This window comes from Oncorhynchus kisutch, linkage group LG4, assembly GCF_002021735.2.
Source record: "Oncorhynchus kisutch isolate 150728-3 linkage group LG4, Okis_V2, whole genome shotgun sequence".
NCBI classification, from domain to species: domain Eukaryota; kingdom Metazoa; phylum Chordata; class Actinopteri; order Salmoniformes; family Salmonidae; genus Oncorhynchus; species Oncorhynchus kisutch.
Window position 1 is genome coordinate 67,998,021 of NC_034177.2, and position 17,164 is coordinate 68,015,184.

Genomic DNA, 17,164 nt, shown 5'->3' on the forward strand with positions numbered 1-17,164 from the left:
GACACCTGGCGGACAGGTGCAGCCCGTGACGCAGGGCATCGTTAGCTTCCTCTTTTTAAAGGGCCACAGGGAACCAGGAACTCTGGACTTCCAAACCCTTCAAGATGGTGCCATTTTCCTGGGTATTCCTGACAGTTAATCCCTACACACTGTTAATGCTGGCCAAAGAATTTGGGTGGTGAGCTGTTGGACTTCAGTGTTTTCTGCTTATGTGTGTGCCTTAGACTTGTTTACAAGTCAAGAAATTGGCCAAAACACATATCCCCTTTTGTTTACTGTGATTTCAGTTCACAGTAATCATGAGCTCTGAAAAAAATGATAGGGGTATGTTTGAGGGGTTGGGTGAGTGCATCCATGTGTTCACAAGCTGTCCATGGCAACAGACTTTTTTCCCTCTTTTTTTTGAAGCAAGACGTTTTGATTTTTCTCCCGGATCCAAATCTAAATGGGCCAGCCACCTTCCAATTACATAAGACAAAAAAAGAGAAAAGTAACCTGGAGATGCAGAGAGTTAAGGATGATGAAGGGGAGTCCGAGGGGGGAAAAGTGTGAGAGAAGGGCTTTTTGACCGGAGGAAGTATCCATCACTCCCCTGGAAAAGTAATCTCTCAAAAATAAGCCCTGCCTCAACTTTCACTCCGAACTCCATGAATCCATCAGTTTTAGTCACTGATGGTGGAGAACCACTTAAAAGGACTGCCTTACCTTTCTATTGTCATATGCTATTATTTGAAGGATGTGCTAGTAACCCCTTGCTGAGCTGTCTTATGTGTTTTTCCCAACAGGACCATGACCTCAGTGATGATACTGTGTTGAACCAGATCAACCTTGCTGAGCCTGGACAGTACCCGATGCCGGACCTCAGCGGTGAGGAGCAGGCCGTTATCCTGGGAGTCTGGTAAGACGAAACACTATGAACTAGTTAAGTCAGTCGCCTAAGCGATCTACAGGGTTAGACTAGTAGTACTCAAAGTAGTACTCAAGAAATAAGCAACATGAAATCATCTTAAAAATCATAACTATGATTTGTGTCTATGGGCATGACTCTTCTAGTCAATTTAGAGCAAGGCTGTCAAGCATCCAGGCTGAATGGTGTTTTGAGTTTAAAAAATATATATTTTTACAGCAAGGAAATACATTTTCAGTGCGGCCCTCCGGACCTCGTTGAAAACAGAGTGCGGTGCTCAGGGCAGAATTAGTTTGACAGCCCTGGTCTAGAGTATAGTATGTTTTTGAATATTGCATAGTCAAGGAGTCAATTAGTCTTATTATAACACACTATGCCACTGTAACGGGCATGAGTCAGCATGGTTGCGCATGATCACGTGATAGCCCCGCCTGCGAACTTCAAAACCAGTGTCTGACCTCGGCCCAAAAGGGAATTTCCTCTTGGTTTCACAATCTAAGACATTGGTTGCTCCTGTGGGAGACCTGGGTTCATATACTACCCATAATGCAATGCACCACCCACCCAGTTGGTTTTGATGGTATAGCTTGGATGGCTACACACCGTTGTAATTCTGGCTGAAGTATCTGGTTCTAAAAAGTGCTTTGTCATTCATCAAGGAACGAACACGACATCACCATGTAAACACATCACACTTCGGCCAGCTCAGTGAATATAACCCCAATGGTCAATAAAGGTCACCAACAGTCTCAATGGTCAATATCAAAACGGTTCCATTGTGAGACTAGATGTCAAGGGCTAGGAGGCCATTTTGTGTGGAATACAGTTAACCTTATTGACACTACAAGGATCAAATGATGGACATACCTATTATCTACGTCGCCAATAGCAACAAAGATGTCGCGCTAAAATAAGGATGGCTGTCGAACACAATCCTTCAACTGTGATACAAAAGCAACCCTGTCATCCTCTTATGGCCCATTGATATAGTGGAATATATTTAAGCTTAGTAAAGGAGAAGTTAAACCAGCCACTAACATGATCAGTAAAAAAGATGTACCACCCAAGTGGCAGGCTAGGGATAGGATGGGATGGAGAGGTCATGTGAAGGTCGACAGAGGAGGTAGTTTTGTTCTCAAGGGTGCGCTGGGAGGCCCGGTGATTGACGACAGTGGGCCGAACTTCTGTCCCCATTTTCACTGCTCCACCGACTGGAAAGATGGTGTGTGTGTGTCTGGGGTCTGCTAGTTCTACCACTTTATTATAAACTGTTTTTAGTCTGCCTTCTTGCCCGTGTTAGATTCCTTTTTTTTCCTTCTTAAAGTCTGGTTGTCTGGGCCCCAGCCAAAGGGCCTTTTTTCCCCGAGTATAGTTTTTCAGTACTTTTGGAATCGGCCTCTCTCTCTCCAGGGGAGAGGCCTATTCCAAATAAATTTTATTCAACTTTACCAATGTTAAAATATTTTATTATTTAACTGGATTATGACAGCTCTTAACAGTATATCACTGTTACTATTGCTTCATTTCATTGCAGGTTTTCATGCTTTTTAGGTTGCTTTTTTGTGTGTTCCATTTAGGATCTGTTTTCCGAAGCCTCCATCTGATACGGTTGCTACAGAGTGATGTCTTTGCTCCTGGCGTTTTCTATGCTTTTCTCCCCCTCCCGAGAGGTGTCAAAATGAGGCGATGGTGAGGCCAGCAGACTCTCTCCTCCTCTGTCTGTCTCTCTCTTTGCTTAGGAGTGAGTCAGAGGGATTTCAGAGTTCAGGGAGTGCTCTCACTCTCCACCTCTCCTCCAAGCTCACTGTGACAGATGCCAAGAGCATGAGCGGCACAGGAAGGGACAAAGAAGGGTATGGGTGGGGGGAGGTGGAGTGAGCGAAGGGTAAACTGGAGAAAGGGAAGAAGGGACAAGGAGGGGAAAGGGTGAGAACGAAATGTAGAGAGGGGACGAGATTATTGTAGAGGGAATACTGTGGTCCAACTTCATTAGCTCTCATTGTATATCTGTTGTGCGATAGGGGTGGCCCTTGCCCCTTGCCCCCTGAGCATGGTGGGTGGTACATGCCCCCCCCCCTTCTGCTTTGTGTCCTCTTTTGGTACTCTGGTGCTTTGCCCCTCTCCTATCTGCTCTAGGGGTGAACCTCAGGGCTGTGTGCTGTATTAACCACACCTCTGCCTTGGGTTGGACACGGGGAGTATCCGGTGTTACTCATGACTCCTCTTCACCACTTGGCCATCATCAATGTTACAATTGTTTCTCCTCGCAAACTCCATCTCTCTGTAAATTCCCTGTACTTCTCTAGAGAAGGTCGTATCAAAGAGCACCGCTTCCTTCTGCACCGACCGCATCCTTTTGTCCCTTCATTTCCCTCCCTCCAATGGGCCCTAGAGGAGACTCCTGGCACACAGGAGCTCAATGACCCTATAGTGCAGAGTCAGTCTACATGTTGGAATACAACCAACCCAGCTACACGTCTTCCTCTGGGGCCACATTTTGATGTCTCTCTTTAATTGGGCATGTGTGAGAACGTTGGTTAAGTCTTCATCTCGCCTCGCGCCTGTTAAGTGACTCAATTGTAGGCGTGGAATAATTAGCAAACATAATTCCGCTGGGCTGCGATAAAAATGGATTGACTGATCGTTGAAAATGGATTAACCGCTGGTCTCAGGAGGGGGATTGGTGTGGGTCATGTGAGGGGGTAGCACACCAGCTTCCTGCTTATCTGTAATGGAATACTACACCCGAAAACCCCTGTCGCCATGGTTAATAATTACTTAAACTCCCTGGAATTCTGTGCCATGCAGTTTTGGGGTAAGAGAAACCATCCTTTGTGATTTGAATAGCAGACATGTCATCTTTTTTTAGTTTTCCCCTTTAGTTTGCTGTATGTCCAAGGATGCTTCCGACAACTCCCTTCTCTCTGTGGTCCAGTGACCATGCAGAACTGCTGAGAGGTTTTCAAAGCACTTTTTAAAACTCCACCTACAGTACCTGCATAACGCTCAATGTGTATCCCTTCAACCCTCCAAATGACCCTGACCAAATCCCTTTGTTGTCAAGAGGGATTTGTGTGCATGTTTAGGGTGTAGCCGTGGAAAGGAGATGCGAATTAGCCACAAAACAATGGTGTGAAATTAGTCTTGGCTGGAGGGGGTCTAAATGTGGATGTCAAAGTCAAGTCAATTCTGCACGGTAGCATTTAGGCTTGTTTGCAGCTGCGCGCGCGCACACACTGACACATCCTCTTTAACGGCATCTGGTCAAACATCCCAGAGGGGAAAATAGCAGAGTGTAAAGGTGATAGTTTTTTGTTGAGGAACCACTCTTGCCAGATTGAATGTCTGGCCTGTTATTTTTGACTGTGTTCACAGACCATCTTTTCATGGGGTGGAAAAGCGAGAGAAAGATGAAATCATTGTACAACACCCAACTCCAATATATAAGCTTAATATAGTGCACCGATGCCGTGTTTGTATCAAACACATTCCTCCCGATACCTTTTTGAGTTTTGTTGCCTTTCCTCTGACTTGATAGGTTGCACAGGATAAAAGGTCACATCTATGCACCAAGTCAAATGGCACAGATTCAATACTAGTCACGTGTGCATTCATCACACACACACACACACACACACACACACACACACACACACACACGCGCACACACACACACCAGTGTATAGACAAGCTCACACTCACATACTTGATACTGCACTTGTGTGGAGTCTACCATTTCCAGCCATGTGCTCCTCCTCTCCCCTACCATTCCCAGGCGTAGTGTATCAGCCAGTTCACGCCGTTCCACTGAGATTTGGGAATGTGACCCAGTCTGGATTATCCCTTCTCTTCCCTGGACTTGGGTTACTGCCATTCCTGGGGGCCTGGCAACTCCCAGTCACACCTGCTGGCAAAAAACAACAAAGGAACTAGATGTCAATGGTGCTCGCTGGTATTGGTTTCTCTACATACTGTATGACATTACACAGAATGACTGCACCAGCCTGGTCAAAACCCACTGTTGCCATTCTCCATCCACCTCCCAACCATAATGGACCTGTGGACTACAGGCCTGGTGACAGAAAACAATTACGGACAGCAATTCTGTCATCAAATCCGTGTTTGTAGATCCCCCCGTTAGTCAGGAAACCAGGGCCAGATCTTTCCTGTTTGCAATTATTCAGTGACTGTTCTAAAAGGTTTTAAGAATAATGTCCGTTACAGATCTGTCCTTCATAATGTACCACTGCGACTTGTATGCTCTAGTCGGCTGTCCCTCGCTACATATTCGTCGCCAGACCCACTGGCTCCAGGTCATCTACAAGTCCATGCTAGGTAAAGCTCCGCCTTATCTCAGTCCACTGGTCACGATGGCAACACCCATCCGTAGCATGCGCTCCAGCAGGTGTATCCCACTGATCATCCCTAAAGCCAACACCTCATTTGGCCGCCTTTCGTTCCAGTTCTCTGCTGCCTGTGACTGGAACGAATTGCAAAAATCGCTGAAGTTGGAGACTTATCTCCCTCACCAACGTCAAACATCTGCTATCTGAGCAGATCTGCTACCGATCGCTGCAGCTGTACATAGTCTATCGGTAAATAGCCCACCCATTTTTACCTACCTCATCCCCGTACTGTTTTTATTGATTTACTTTTCTGCTCTTTTGCACACCAATATCTCTACCTGTACATGACCATCTGATCATTTATCACTCCAGTGTTAATCTGCAAAATTGTAATTATTCGCCTACCTCATGCCTTTTGCACACAATGTATATAGACTCTCTTTTTTTCTACTATGTTATTGACTTGTTTATTGTTTATTCCATGTGTAACTCTGTTGTTGTCTGTTCACACTGCTATGCTTTATCTTGGCCAGGTCGCAGTTGCAAATGAGAACTTGTTCTCAACTAGCCTACCTGGTTAAATAAAGGTGAAATAAAAAAATAAAAATAACTGGGGAGTAAATATACCTTTCTTAATAAACAAACTGTTCTCATAGAACTTGGTGCAGCACCATTACATTGTCAGAAATTGTAAGTGTAATCAAAAAAGTTCAGTCAACCAAAGGACTAAATAGGTGAAATTGCTTGATTTCTTTGGTTAAATCAAATGTGGAAGAGGAAACCATAACAGCTGTTCAAAAGGAATGAAATATGTAAATATTTTTAGCTGGTTTGGCATGATTCGTGATTTATCATATAAAAAATTCCTTTAAGTGACCGGATTCATTTAGTACTATTGAAGGGTTCCAAGAGAACCCTGCGAACTCTGTGGCTTTTCCACAGGTCACTCCACACACACACACACACACACACACACACACACACACACACACACACACACACACACACACACACACACACACACACACAGAGATGGACAGCTCTCACCTGGCAGCCTATGCTCAACTATGTTTAAGTGGGAAAATAATAAACACAATTTGTAAAGGAGTGCTGCTTATTATTGAATCTAATTTTCCTGAAATCAAAATCCTCTCTGGTCTGGAAAACAGACTCCCCTAACACCCCCAACTTGACTGCTCCCCACCTGCCAAAACCTGCTCTGGTTTTGTAGCTGGCCACAGAAGTTTCCATTCAGGCTTTGGTTTTCTACCTTTTACGGGTGTATCTCAGTAGTCTAAAATGGCTGCTTGACAAGTGAAAATGAATTCTTTGTAGCCATTCTCCACATTGCTTTCATTTTAGTGTTTTCAGATCAGTAAAATGAAGGAGAGTAAACCACTCTCTGGCCCTCTGCCTTGTCTAGGTCACAGTGTGTTGTGCCCATGGGAGTATTGTCCACCTGCCTGATGCTGATTGGCCAGGCAGGCACATGGCTGAGGGATTGCAAAACCACTCTGAACTGTTAATCAAAAAGAACAAACGCAATTAATTCTGAAACCAATCGCCCCTCAGACGGTGCAGTGATGTACATGTAACTGCCAAAATAAAGGAAACCCCAATATAGTGTCGTATTTGGGCGTTGGATCACCATGAGCCGCCAAAACAGCTTTAATGCGCCTTGGCATAAATTCTTGTCTGGAACTTTATTGGAGGGATGTAACGCCATTCTTCCACTAGTAATTCCCTCATTTGGTGTTTTGTTGATGGTGGAAAACGCTGTATCAGGCGCCGCTCCAGAATCTCATCAGTGTTCAATTGGGTTGAGAACTGGTGACTGACACACACACACACATCCTTAAAACTTTGAGCCAAAATAATTGGGCATTTTTATACATGATCCTAAGCATAATGGGGTGTTAATTGCTTAATTAACTCAGGAACCACACCTGTGGAAGCACCTGCTTTCAATATATATTTTGTATTCCTTTATTTTGGCAGTTACCTGTAGATGGATGTTCTCAGACTCGGGGACAATGAAAGCCCATTCTATCATAGCACAGGCAATTCTGTCTAATGGCCAATGCACTGATGGGTCGTCAACGAAATGAACAGTAGCACTTGACTGTTAATAAATCAATACATAGGAAAATGAATCACGTTGGAACATCAATGTACGGGAGAACACTGTACTCAATAGGGGGAAGGCAGAGACGGGCTTGTATCCGATTTATAACTTCATGTTCATCAGTGTGTCATGTCTCTGTCTTGCAGCACTGATTTCCAGAAAAACAACCCAATCCATAAGCTGACTGAAGAAGAGCTCCTGGCCTTCACCTCAGTAAGTCCTGTCTCACCATGTTTAGTTGTAGCATTTCCTCTGAAATGTTGTGAATGTCCTCAACTAAAAAAACTTGCTCCCTGTCTTATAAATGGGACATTCTAGCTTTGAGTGGTCCACCACTTAAACCACAGCAAATGTTTCATTTTAAGTCCCTTACGTATTTGGTTCCGAGTGAAGGGGGGGCGCGAGAGTCACAGAATTATCGGAATCTAAAATATGTTGGAGGCTAGTTGGAGGAGGAGCATGCAGGCTTGTCTTATTGTCACCCTCCCTCTCTTCCCTTTCTCCTTCCCTCCATCCCTAATACGGGAGTCATGTCCCCTCATCTCACTATTTCCTCTTAATTCATCCCTCCCCACAGCGGGCACTAGCCCCTTCCCCACCCCTCAGTGCTCTGCACATTCCCTGGCTATCTCCAGCATTCTCTATATACGGTTTGTGTTCTGGCAGACCGATGCCAAACAACCGTGATAGTTCCCTCAACATTTACACCTTCAATGCATTGCACCAGCTCCTTGTACACTACCTATGCTCTTACGTGTACTCTAGCTTTCTCTTTTGCTCCCCCAGCCTTGTCCTCTCCCCCAGCCCAGTGTCTGAGAGGTACGTAGCTGCAGGTGTGTACTGCTTTGGCTCTCTGCTCTCATCTGTGTTTCACCGCAGGGAGTTGTAAAGGAGAGGGACACAAGGGCCGTGCCTTGGCTGCTTTTGTTGTCATGGCTAGTTAATGTTTCCCCCCTTTTAGTCCACTGGCAAGGCAAATTGCAGAAGTGTGTGTTTTTCTGTTTGGAATCAAAGGATGTGGCAGGCATCAAGGCCTCAAGTTGCTGCTTCAATCATATCGTTTCCACATGGAACTCATCAGACCTGCTTTCTCCCTCTTTCTCTGTCCATCTGTTCTTCCTGCACTTTTACAGCAAAATAAAGATGTATATTTTCCTTAGAGTAATGATGCCATCAAAAAAAGAAGAAATCGTAGCATTAAACAAGTTGCGTCAATGACCTTGAGGCAAGTAGGGTTTGATTTGCTTGTCGACCTGCACTGTGTCCTGAAGTAACATTTGTGATTAGTCTTGCTATGCCTTCACTCTTCCGGCATACTCATAGTGCACCATACCAAAAAAAGCAGCTCGGCACCAAAATATATTTACGGTAAATGGCAGGTCAACATTCAAGTTCCTTCATTGCGATGTCCTGACACCCACCTTGCTGCAATGTTGTCCACTACATTCCACTGAATTGCTTTTTTGGACCCATTGCAATGCAAAAGCAATGTCTGCAGTGTTCTTGTATTCACTGTAAGTAATACAGTATTCCATTTCATTATTTTGTTTAGCAGACTAAGGGCTTTTGAAGTACTACCTTCTGCCTATATTTCATGCCATTCATAATGAATTACCTTCTCAAATGTGTATGGATGTGACTTATACCTATGGCTATGTTTCTAAATCTCCATCTCTATCTCCCTTTTTACCTCCGTCAGTTTACATGTACTATATATTACATGCAGTAAGTCTACATGCAGGAACTTCATCCTCTATCCCTTTTAACGCTCTGACTATGCAGTGGAAGTGAGACTGATCATTTTACCTCTATATTATGGGATCATTTGCTCTATTGTTTGCGCTTGTCTTTGGTTTAATTTCCCCAGCTTTCCTTCATTTATTTCTAAATGATTCCCTTTCCCTTCACCACAGCAACAGAAAGGCGTTTGCACTCATTAGGAGTCCTCCATTGCCTATTATCTGGAAAAGAAGCACTGCTAACTGGGACCTGATTGAAGCATGATATCTCTATATCCTTGGGATGGGGAGAAGGGGCCCCAGTATCTGGAGTTTGGCACTGAGCCGCTGCACTGAGGAGAATGTCTTAAACAAACAGGGGTTGATGCCATCTCTCAGCTTTACGTCTTGGAAGTGAATGGTATTATTACTGGAGCGGCTGCCAGAAGATACCTTATCCAGACTAAGAGGATGCAGCATCCCACCCACCGTCTGAACCCGTAACCTCCCTCTACCACCACTCCACTCTGCAGCCCCAGGCTCAGGTGGATGGATGGTTGTCCCATTGTGATGGGAAGCGATACTAATCCTGAAATTATCCCAAGCACTGCAGAGAACAGGGATGGGTGCGGTTTCTCACAGCTGTGGTTTTCCATTGCTGTAACTCTGGATGTTTTGCAGTTTTGGCATATGTTTCAAAGTCAAGTCAAACTCCTTTTTTCAACACCCATAAGCTTGTTCTGAGATGTTCCTCCACTTCAGAGACGTCATGTTCTGTAATCAGATAGCCTAGTTGGCCGGCCGAGCTAGTAGCCTTTGGAAGAGCTCTGTGAGGGTAGGGTCTATTCAGGGCAAAGACTGCTCTGGGAGGAAGAAACGTGACGGACAGGAAATTAAAAGCAAAATAAATAAAATAAAACAATTCTATTGAGGCTGACCCAGACGCTGGCATCGCCTGGGGCCAAAATCTCTTTTTTTGCCGTTAAAGCTCAGTCTCTGGGGGGAAAAAATCACTTTCTGAGATCTGTGAATTTAAACATTTGCTTCCTGTGAATGTGCGATGGCACATCTCAGCATCTGTATACTGGGCGACTCTTCTAGCCAGGCAGGGTAGAAAGGCAAGTCAAGTTCGGGGAATTGTGTGTCCCAAAGCTCTGGTGCTACCATCACTAGCATTTTTACATTGGCCTGGCAAATATTAGAGCCTTCTGACTTTTCTGTACATTTTCCTCCCATGTATAAACCAGGTTAAAAGTAGTCGATCTCCGACTTCCTCTCTATACCAGTGGATTTAAACCTGTGGTCCGCGGGGGTACTATATGTGGTCCGCGGGGGTACTATATGTGGTCCGCGGGGGTACTATATGTGGTCCGCGGGGGTACTATATGTGGTCCGCACATTTTTAAAAACGTTTCTTTCCCCCCTCCAGACACAAGTTGAGTATACACTTTGTATAAAATATTAAGAACACCTTCTTAATATTGAGTTGCGCCCCTGCCAGAACAGGCTCAATTTGTCAGGGCATGGACAGTGTCGAAAGTGTTCCACATGGATGCTGGCTAATGTTGACATCAATGCTCTAATGCGCCTGGCACCTACTACCATACCCCGTTCAAAGGCACTTAAATATTTTGTCTTGCCCATTCACCCTTTGAATGGCACACATACACAAACCGTGTCTCAATTGTCTAAAGGCTTTTGGAGTGCCAATTTATCTTACCATTTCTACCGATCTGCATGCGTGCCAGTTAGGATTTTCATATGCACGTTTTCGTTGAACAGTTCATTTCTTTTATAATAATGTCTTCGTATCTCAAAATCATTTTCATGTGATTTAATCTTTCATGTCAAAATCTAAATCCATATTATACAGATCTAAAAGTAACTTACTGCCATTGCAAAATAGCCTACATAAAGACAACAAATATAAACATTGCAGCCTGCAGGTAGAAAATATCCTGATACAAAATAAATTACATTGGCTAAGCATCACCTCTCTGTAAGGAACTTGAAACATTGTATCAACTTGGTCCAGTCTGAATTGCACTATCAAACTTGCAACATTGTATAGAATATTCTGTACCTTCAGTTTCCTGCTCCGGACAGACACAGCTGTAGGCTATTTGCTCAAGGGATAAAAAGTAATCGGGTATGACTATTTTGACGTTTTCACAGGAACCTTTTCACGCTGAGATGTTATCGAGGGAGAGAGCTGGAAAGATTTTTGAAATAGTCCACATTGGTTAGCCTACAATTTGGGTGTGGATTATTTTGCTCTTCGCTCGCAGTCACGTTGTACAGCGCCATATATTCCTAACGGAAACCCTGAGGGTTTTGTTTAGAAATTTTCTTGGAATAGGAACACTATAATATTAATCAAATGAATTAAGCTACATTTCTTACAATCATACCCATATACTATGTTACAATTTTTATTTGATTTTAAATTCTCTAAAACAGTCATGCTTCTCAAAGATGCCCTTTGGTGGTCAAACTTGCACTAACTAGCATTACTGGCAACAATGGCTGAAACCTAAATAACGTGCCAAAGAATTTTGCGGCAGGCTGTGTTGCAGTACGACAAAACTTTTATAGAAAGAACCACTGAATTGTCATTCTCAATGGATGGAAAAACAGACGTTTGCTTGCAGTTTGTGGTGAATAAAAACTTACTTTGAGAAGCTACACAGCTCATTAGTGGTGGTGGTGAGTTACGAAAATCAGAAATACTATCAGATCCCCAAATGGGCACATTTTATAAGCCTACGTTTGCGCGCAGGCCAGGTAGCCTAGTTCTACTTCGATGTGTAATCACGTGCGTGTCCTTACTCAACATTGACTGGAGCGCTTCAAACAAAAGACAATTCATAAATTGACAACTTGTAAATGGAATTAAATACACAAACTTGTTTCTCACAAGTGTAGCCTAGATTGTCAGAGTAAACATGTTGTTTGCAGAACGCACAATGAGAACTGTAAAAGGCTGTAATAATAATATATTGGACGCCTTAACAGAAATTACGGTAACCAGACTAACATTGTAGATTCTAAATGATTGGAATTAACGGTAGATGTACTACTGGTGTGCCATCCCCGCGGCCTCCGCAATGGACCAGTCCACTCAAACAGGCGTGAATCAAGACTTGCCATACCTTTTTTTGTTAACTGCTCGTCTAAATTCTCGGTCGACTAACAGCCTATCGAACAAACAATTGACCAGACTAAATGGGGTCAGCACTATTACATTCCCTGATAAAATGGAGTCTTAATTTGACCGCTAAGAGATTTTGTTACATTCAGCACCTCCACGAATGGTGGTCATAACTTATGCTGGTTATTTGGTAGTTCCCGGAACGGAAATGGGTTGGGAACCGCTCACTGCTCTAGACCTTTTCAAGGGCATTTGACATTTCTATCCAAATGTTCAACTTGGCCATCACAAAGTCTATGCTTGATCACAAATTACCAGCAAGAGCAAAGTGTTATATGTCAAGTCCTGGGGATGAAGTTTCAAAGCATTGGATGAAAACTCCTATATACCATCAATGAATCCAGGAAAGTAGGTTTGGTGGTGATCCACAAGTGCCCAACATAGACCATCCACTAAACGGCCATTCTGGACAAAAATCAATGGCTTTTTGTCACTCGACAGATGACAGAGATGACTGCCACTTTACTGTCTCATGTTTAAATTCATGGAATGTACTATTTTATGGGGAGGAGGGAGTCCAAAAATAACCTACCCATTGGTGCATGGCGGGAGGTGAGATTCATAATTCACCAGGGACACCGCTTTTTTCTCTTCTGTCAGATTACCTTTTGGGGGAGCGCTGGAGGAAACCGTAAACGATAGCGCAGCTGATCTAGCACTTCTGCTGAAATTAAACCCCAGAGACATTTTCACAGTGCTGGTCGTTAAGTGCTCAAAAGACCGTTTTTAAAATGGTCAATTTGTAGGGGTCAGAGTTAAAATGTCTGCCAGTAAATGGAACTGCTCATAGTTCCTCATGTTATACGATGAGGAAGTATTCGTAAACTATGTGCATAGCTGGTTGAGTCGGGGTGCGTTATGCCTGAAGAGGCTGTAGTTTTCCATTGCAGGTGTCGACAAAGCTCTGTCGGGTTTGCAGAATTTCTGTCTATCATGAATTCTGCTCTGCGTACTCATCCATATGATTACAATGCCTAACATATATTTGAATTTGAAGGTAAGTGCTTAGGATCTGCCTGTGTGTTGTTATTGAATCCCAGCAATTTTAAACCTAACAAACTACAAGTGAGCAATAAACTGCATCATCCTATTAAGAAAATAAGAGTAGCATTGTCAGTTGCCTTGAGTTATTGGCAGTGGTGGAGAAAGTACCCAATTGTCATACTTGAGTAAAAGTAAAGGTACCATAATAGAAAATGACTGAAGTGAGTCACCCAGTAAAATATTACTTGAGTAAATCTCTGAAAGTATTTGGTTTTAAATATACTTGAGTATCAAAAGTAAAATTATTAAGCAAACCAGACGGACAGCCAGGGACACACTCCAACATAATTTACAAACAAAGAATTTGTGTTTAGTGAGTCCGCCAGATCAGAGGCAGTAAAGATGACCAGGGATGTTTTCTTGATAAGTGTGTGAATTGGACCATTTTCCTGTCCTGCTAAGCATTCAATATGTAATGAGTACTTTTGGCTGTCAGGGAAAACGTATCGAATAAAAAGTACATTTTCTTTTGGAATGTAGTGAAGTGAAAGTAGTCAAATATAAATAGTAAAGTACCGGTACCTCAAAGTTAAATAGTTATTTCAAGTATTTTTACTGAAGTACTTTACACCACTGGTTATTGGTAATTGAGAAATGTTTTGCTAAATGAATTTCAGTGTGTAAAATTGTCATTATGAGGTCTGTAGTTATGCCCTTGGAGGTCCCTAGACCATTATTTGATACCTCCCATTGCAATATTACCCAAAAGGTAATGATCCAACAGGCCTCAGCCTGAGCACCACTCCCACACCTATGGTGTCTGCTCAGCTCCAAATTTGATCAGACACTCCACATCCCCTCCTATCTGAGAATAGAAAACTGTGAGGGTGTCCTGGCCTGCTGCACTGTGCTGGTGATGTGTTCGATGTTCTAGTCCATAGACCAGCTGGGTTCAACTGATCCCAACGTTGGCTCGGTGCGCCTGGACAGCCTTAATGTTTTTCCTCTCGTGTCAGCACTTCTTGTCTCTATCTGGCGACAAGGGCTTGAACTTCCACCCATGAGTGTGTTGTCAAGCTGAGCTGTTTGTCAGTGATTCACTTCTTATAATTGTTGAGGTTTGCGACGGACTCTGTGGACCCATGTTTTATTTTCCAAAACTGTTTGAACAATGATGGCTGGCCACGTCATGAGGTCTTGAATTGGGTTTTTTCCCTGTTCCGGATCTCCTTACGCCCCCCCCCCCCCCCCCCCCCCCCCCCCCCCCCCCCACTAGAGCTGATCTCGCTAACAAAGGCAGGCCAAGTGCAGTGTTGCCAACGGGCTCGGTTTTGTGATGCTTACATGAAATGTCAAACAGATGGATGTAAAAATAGACTGTTTTATAGAATACAATGAACATATGGGCCAATTTGAGTATAAGGTCTACATAAACATAGTGTGTATGTGTATATAGGCCATATTACAACCTCCATAGGTGTTGATCAGTGACTGGTGGTTCTGGAGACCAGTCAACACAGGACTCCGATATCAATTTCAGCCCAGCCTCAGAGGTCCTGTTGGAACAAAGTGATATCCTTTTCAAATGATATGGTTGGAGCAACATGGGTTTGTAGCTAAATCCATCATGCACTGATCATCCCTGATCTAGCCTCCGAGAAATAGACATGTTCTCCTAAATAAACCTGTCAGTAGTAACATTGTCTTTTCGGTGGAAGCCATTTTTTTTCTGCTGAAGGAAATATTTGATCTGTCTCTCACGCCACCCTCCCACCCTTGGCCAGATGCGAGTCGATTGGGGAGGGTAGAGCAAGGTAGGAAAGTGAGAGGTGGAAGCACTAATTGATAGGTGAGAAAGGGAGTCAGGCGGTCGCATCCGTCCTCTCAGGCTGAAGACATCTGAATTTGTCACATAGCCCTACAGTGACTTCTTTTCAAATGTTGAAAGCGTGAAGGCCCTGTGTCTATGGAGAAGTAATTACTTGTGCTAAAAGCCTAAAGCTGCATTTGTAAACCGCCTCAATAGGCCACAGCCATTGATTTTTGTTTTTGGTAAATGAAATGTCGAGGCCATGGTGATAATTAACTTTTAATTGCTATTGGATTGTAAACATTTTTTCAGAAGTTGAATGACAGCCAAAGGCAGCATCTCAGCATGCCATGGCATTTCAAATGGTCAACTGTTTTTGGAACCGTCTTCAAGTTGTAAATGGAGGGAACGCTCAGTAAGTGCTAAATGATTGCTCGCACCTTTGTCACGCATAATGCCTATGGTACTTGAAAGAGCATGCTTGTTCTTGGTTGAGTGGGTAGGGGTGCATGTGGTAGGGGTTTATTATAATATGGAAGTGTTGAGGGACCAGATATATTTTCCTCCCATTGGAGCATCCCTTCCTGACTGTGTGAATGACTTGATGGGCCACCCCACTGTCCAGACGATGGGAGCGGATCTTTGTTATACACTTGAGCATTTCCAAACCAAATGATTGTTCCATTATGAGGGAACAATACAAGCTTGTTAGAAACTACACATGCTGTTGGGAAATTATGCTCTAGAAAGAAACCAAAGCTTTTCCTCCAGACATCAGAGGCAAATGAACAGCAAAACCAAAACAGTTGGTGCACCTCAAATGCCCTGCACTTTTTTTCTGTAGACGGTTATGATAACCTCTTTAAATGCTTTTGACTTTTGTTTATATGGAGTTAACTCTTGACAACTGCCATACTTTGATTTTATATACACTCCTTTTGAATGTTTGGGGGGGAGAATGTGACTGTCCCTTTTATTCTGGCTGTGCAGTGAAATGAACAAAGAGCTGTCGATTTTATTTCTTTATATTTTTGGGGGGGAGGGGGGCATTATTACATGATTCATTGGTAAAATGGTATTTTATTTGTGTTAAGTTCTCTCACCGTCAGCCTGGTGTTGATGTCCATCCAGCCTTTAGTTCATCTGAAACATTGGGCTGGCACCAGTAATCTCATTGTTGCTGGAATCCTCAGAACGTCTGCTGGCTGTGTGAGCAGGCATCTTCCCAGCCTACATGTGGATCCAGGAATCTGCAGGCTGGTTAGATGGTTGTCACATGTCTGGCCCTCACCATCGGCACACTACTTATGTTAGCTTCCTGATGGTTGTCTGTTAACACCAAGCTATGGTTCATATGTCTGTGTTTGTGACCGGTAAACAAATCTTTAACAGTAACCAGAGTGCCAAGACGACCATACTTACATTTTACCCAGATTGTGGTTATCAAATTCTTAATTGCTTGTCCACAATAATAAACACGACATCTACTGAGCTAAATTGTAAACGCAACATGCAACATTTTGACTCTATTAGAGTTCATATTAGGAAATCATTCAATTGAAATAAATTCATTAGGTCCTAATCTATGGATTTCACATGACTGGGAATACAGATATGCATCTGTAAAAAAGGTAGGGGCGTGGATCAGAAAACCAGTTACTATCTGGTTTCACCACCATTTGCCTCATGCAGTGCGACATCTCCTTCGCATAGTTGATCAGGCTATTAATTATGGCCTGTGGAATGTTGTCCCACTCCTCTTCAATGGCTTTGCGAAGTTGCTGGATATTAGCGGGAACTGAAATACGCTGTTGTACACTTAGATCCAGAGAATCGCAAACATGCTCAATGGGTGACATGTCTGGTGAGTATGCAGTCCACGGAAGAACTGGAACATTTTCAGCTTCCGGGAATTGTGTACAGATCCTTGCGACATGGGACCGAAAAGTGCTGAAACATGAGGGGATGGCGGTGGGTGAATGGCACGACAATGGGCCTCAGGATCTCGTCACGGTATCTCTGTTCATTCAAATTGCCATTAATAAAATGCAATTGTGTTTGTT

The 17,164-nt window shown here is 43.4% G+C and overlaps 1 protein-coding gene across 2 annotated transcripts in view; it reads left to right on the forward strand.

Moving 5' to 3' along the window:
* Positions 1-17,164, forward strand: part of ttc27 (tetratricopeptide repeat domain 27) — a 119,573-nt gene that overhangs the window by 47,649 nt on the left and 54,760 nt on the right. For both annotated transcript variants that reach the window (XM_020481718.2, XM_020481719.2), the window contains 2 exons: positions 786-898; positions 7,525-7,591. In XM_020481718.2, the coding sequence (XP_020337307.1) occupies positions 786-898; positions 7,525-7,591 (180 nt within the window). The remainder of the gene's footprint in view (positions 1-785; positions 899-7,524; positions 7,592-17,164) is intronic.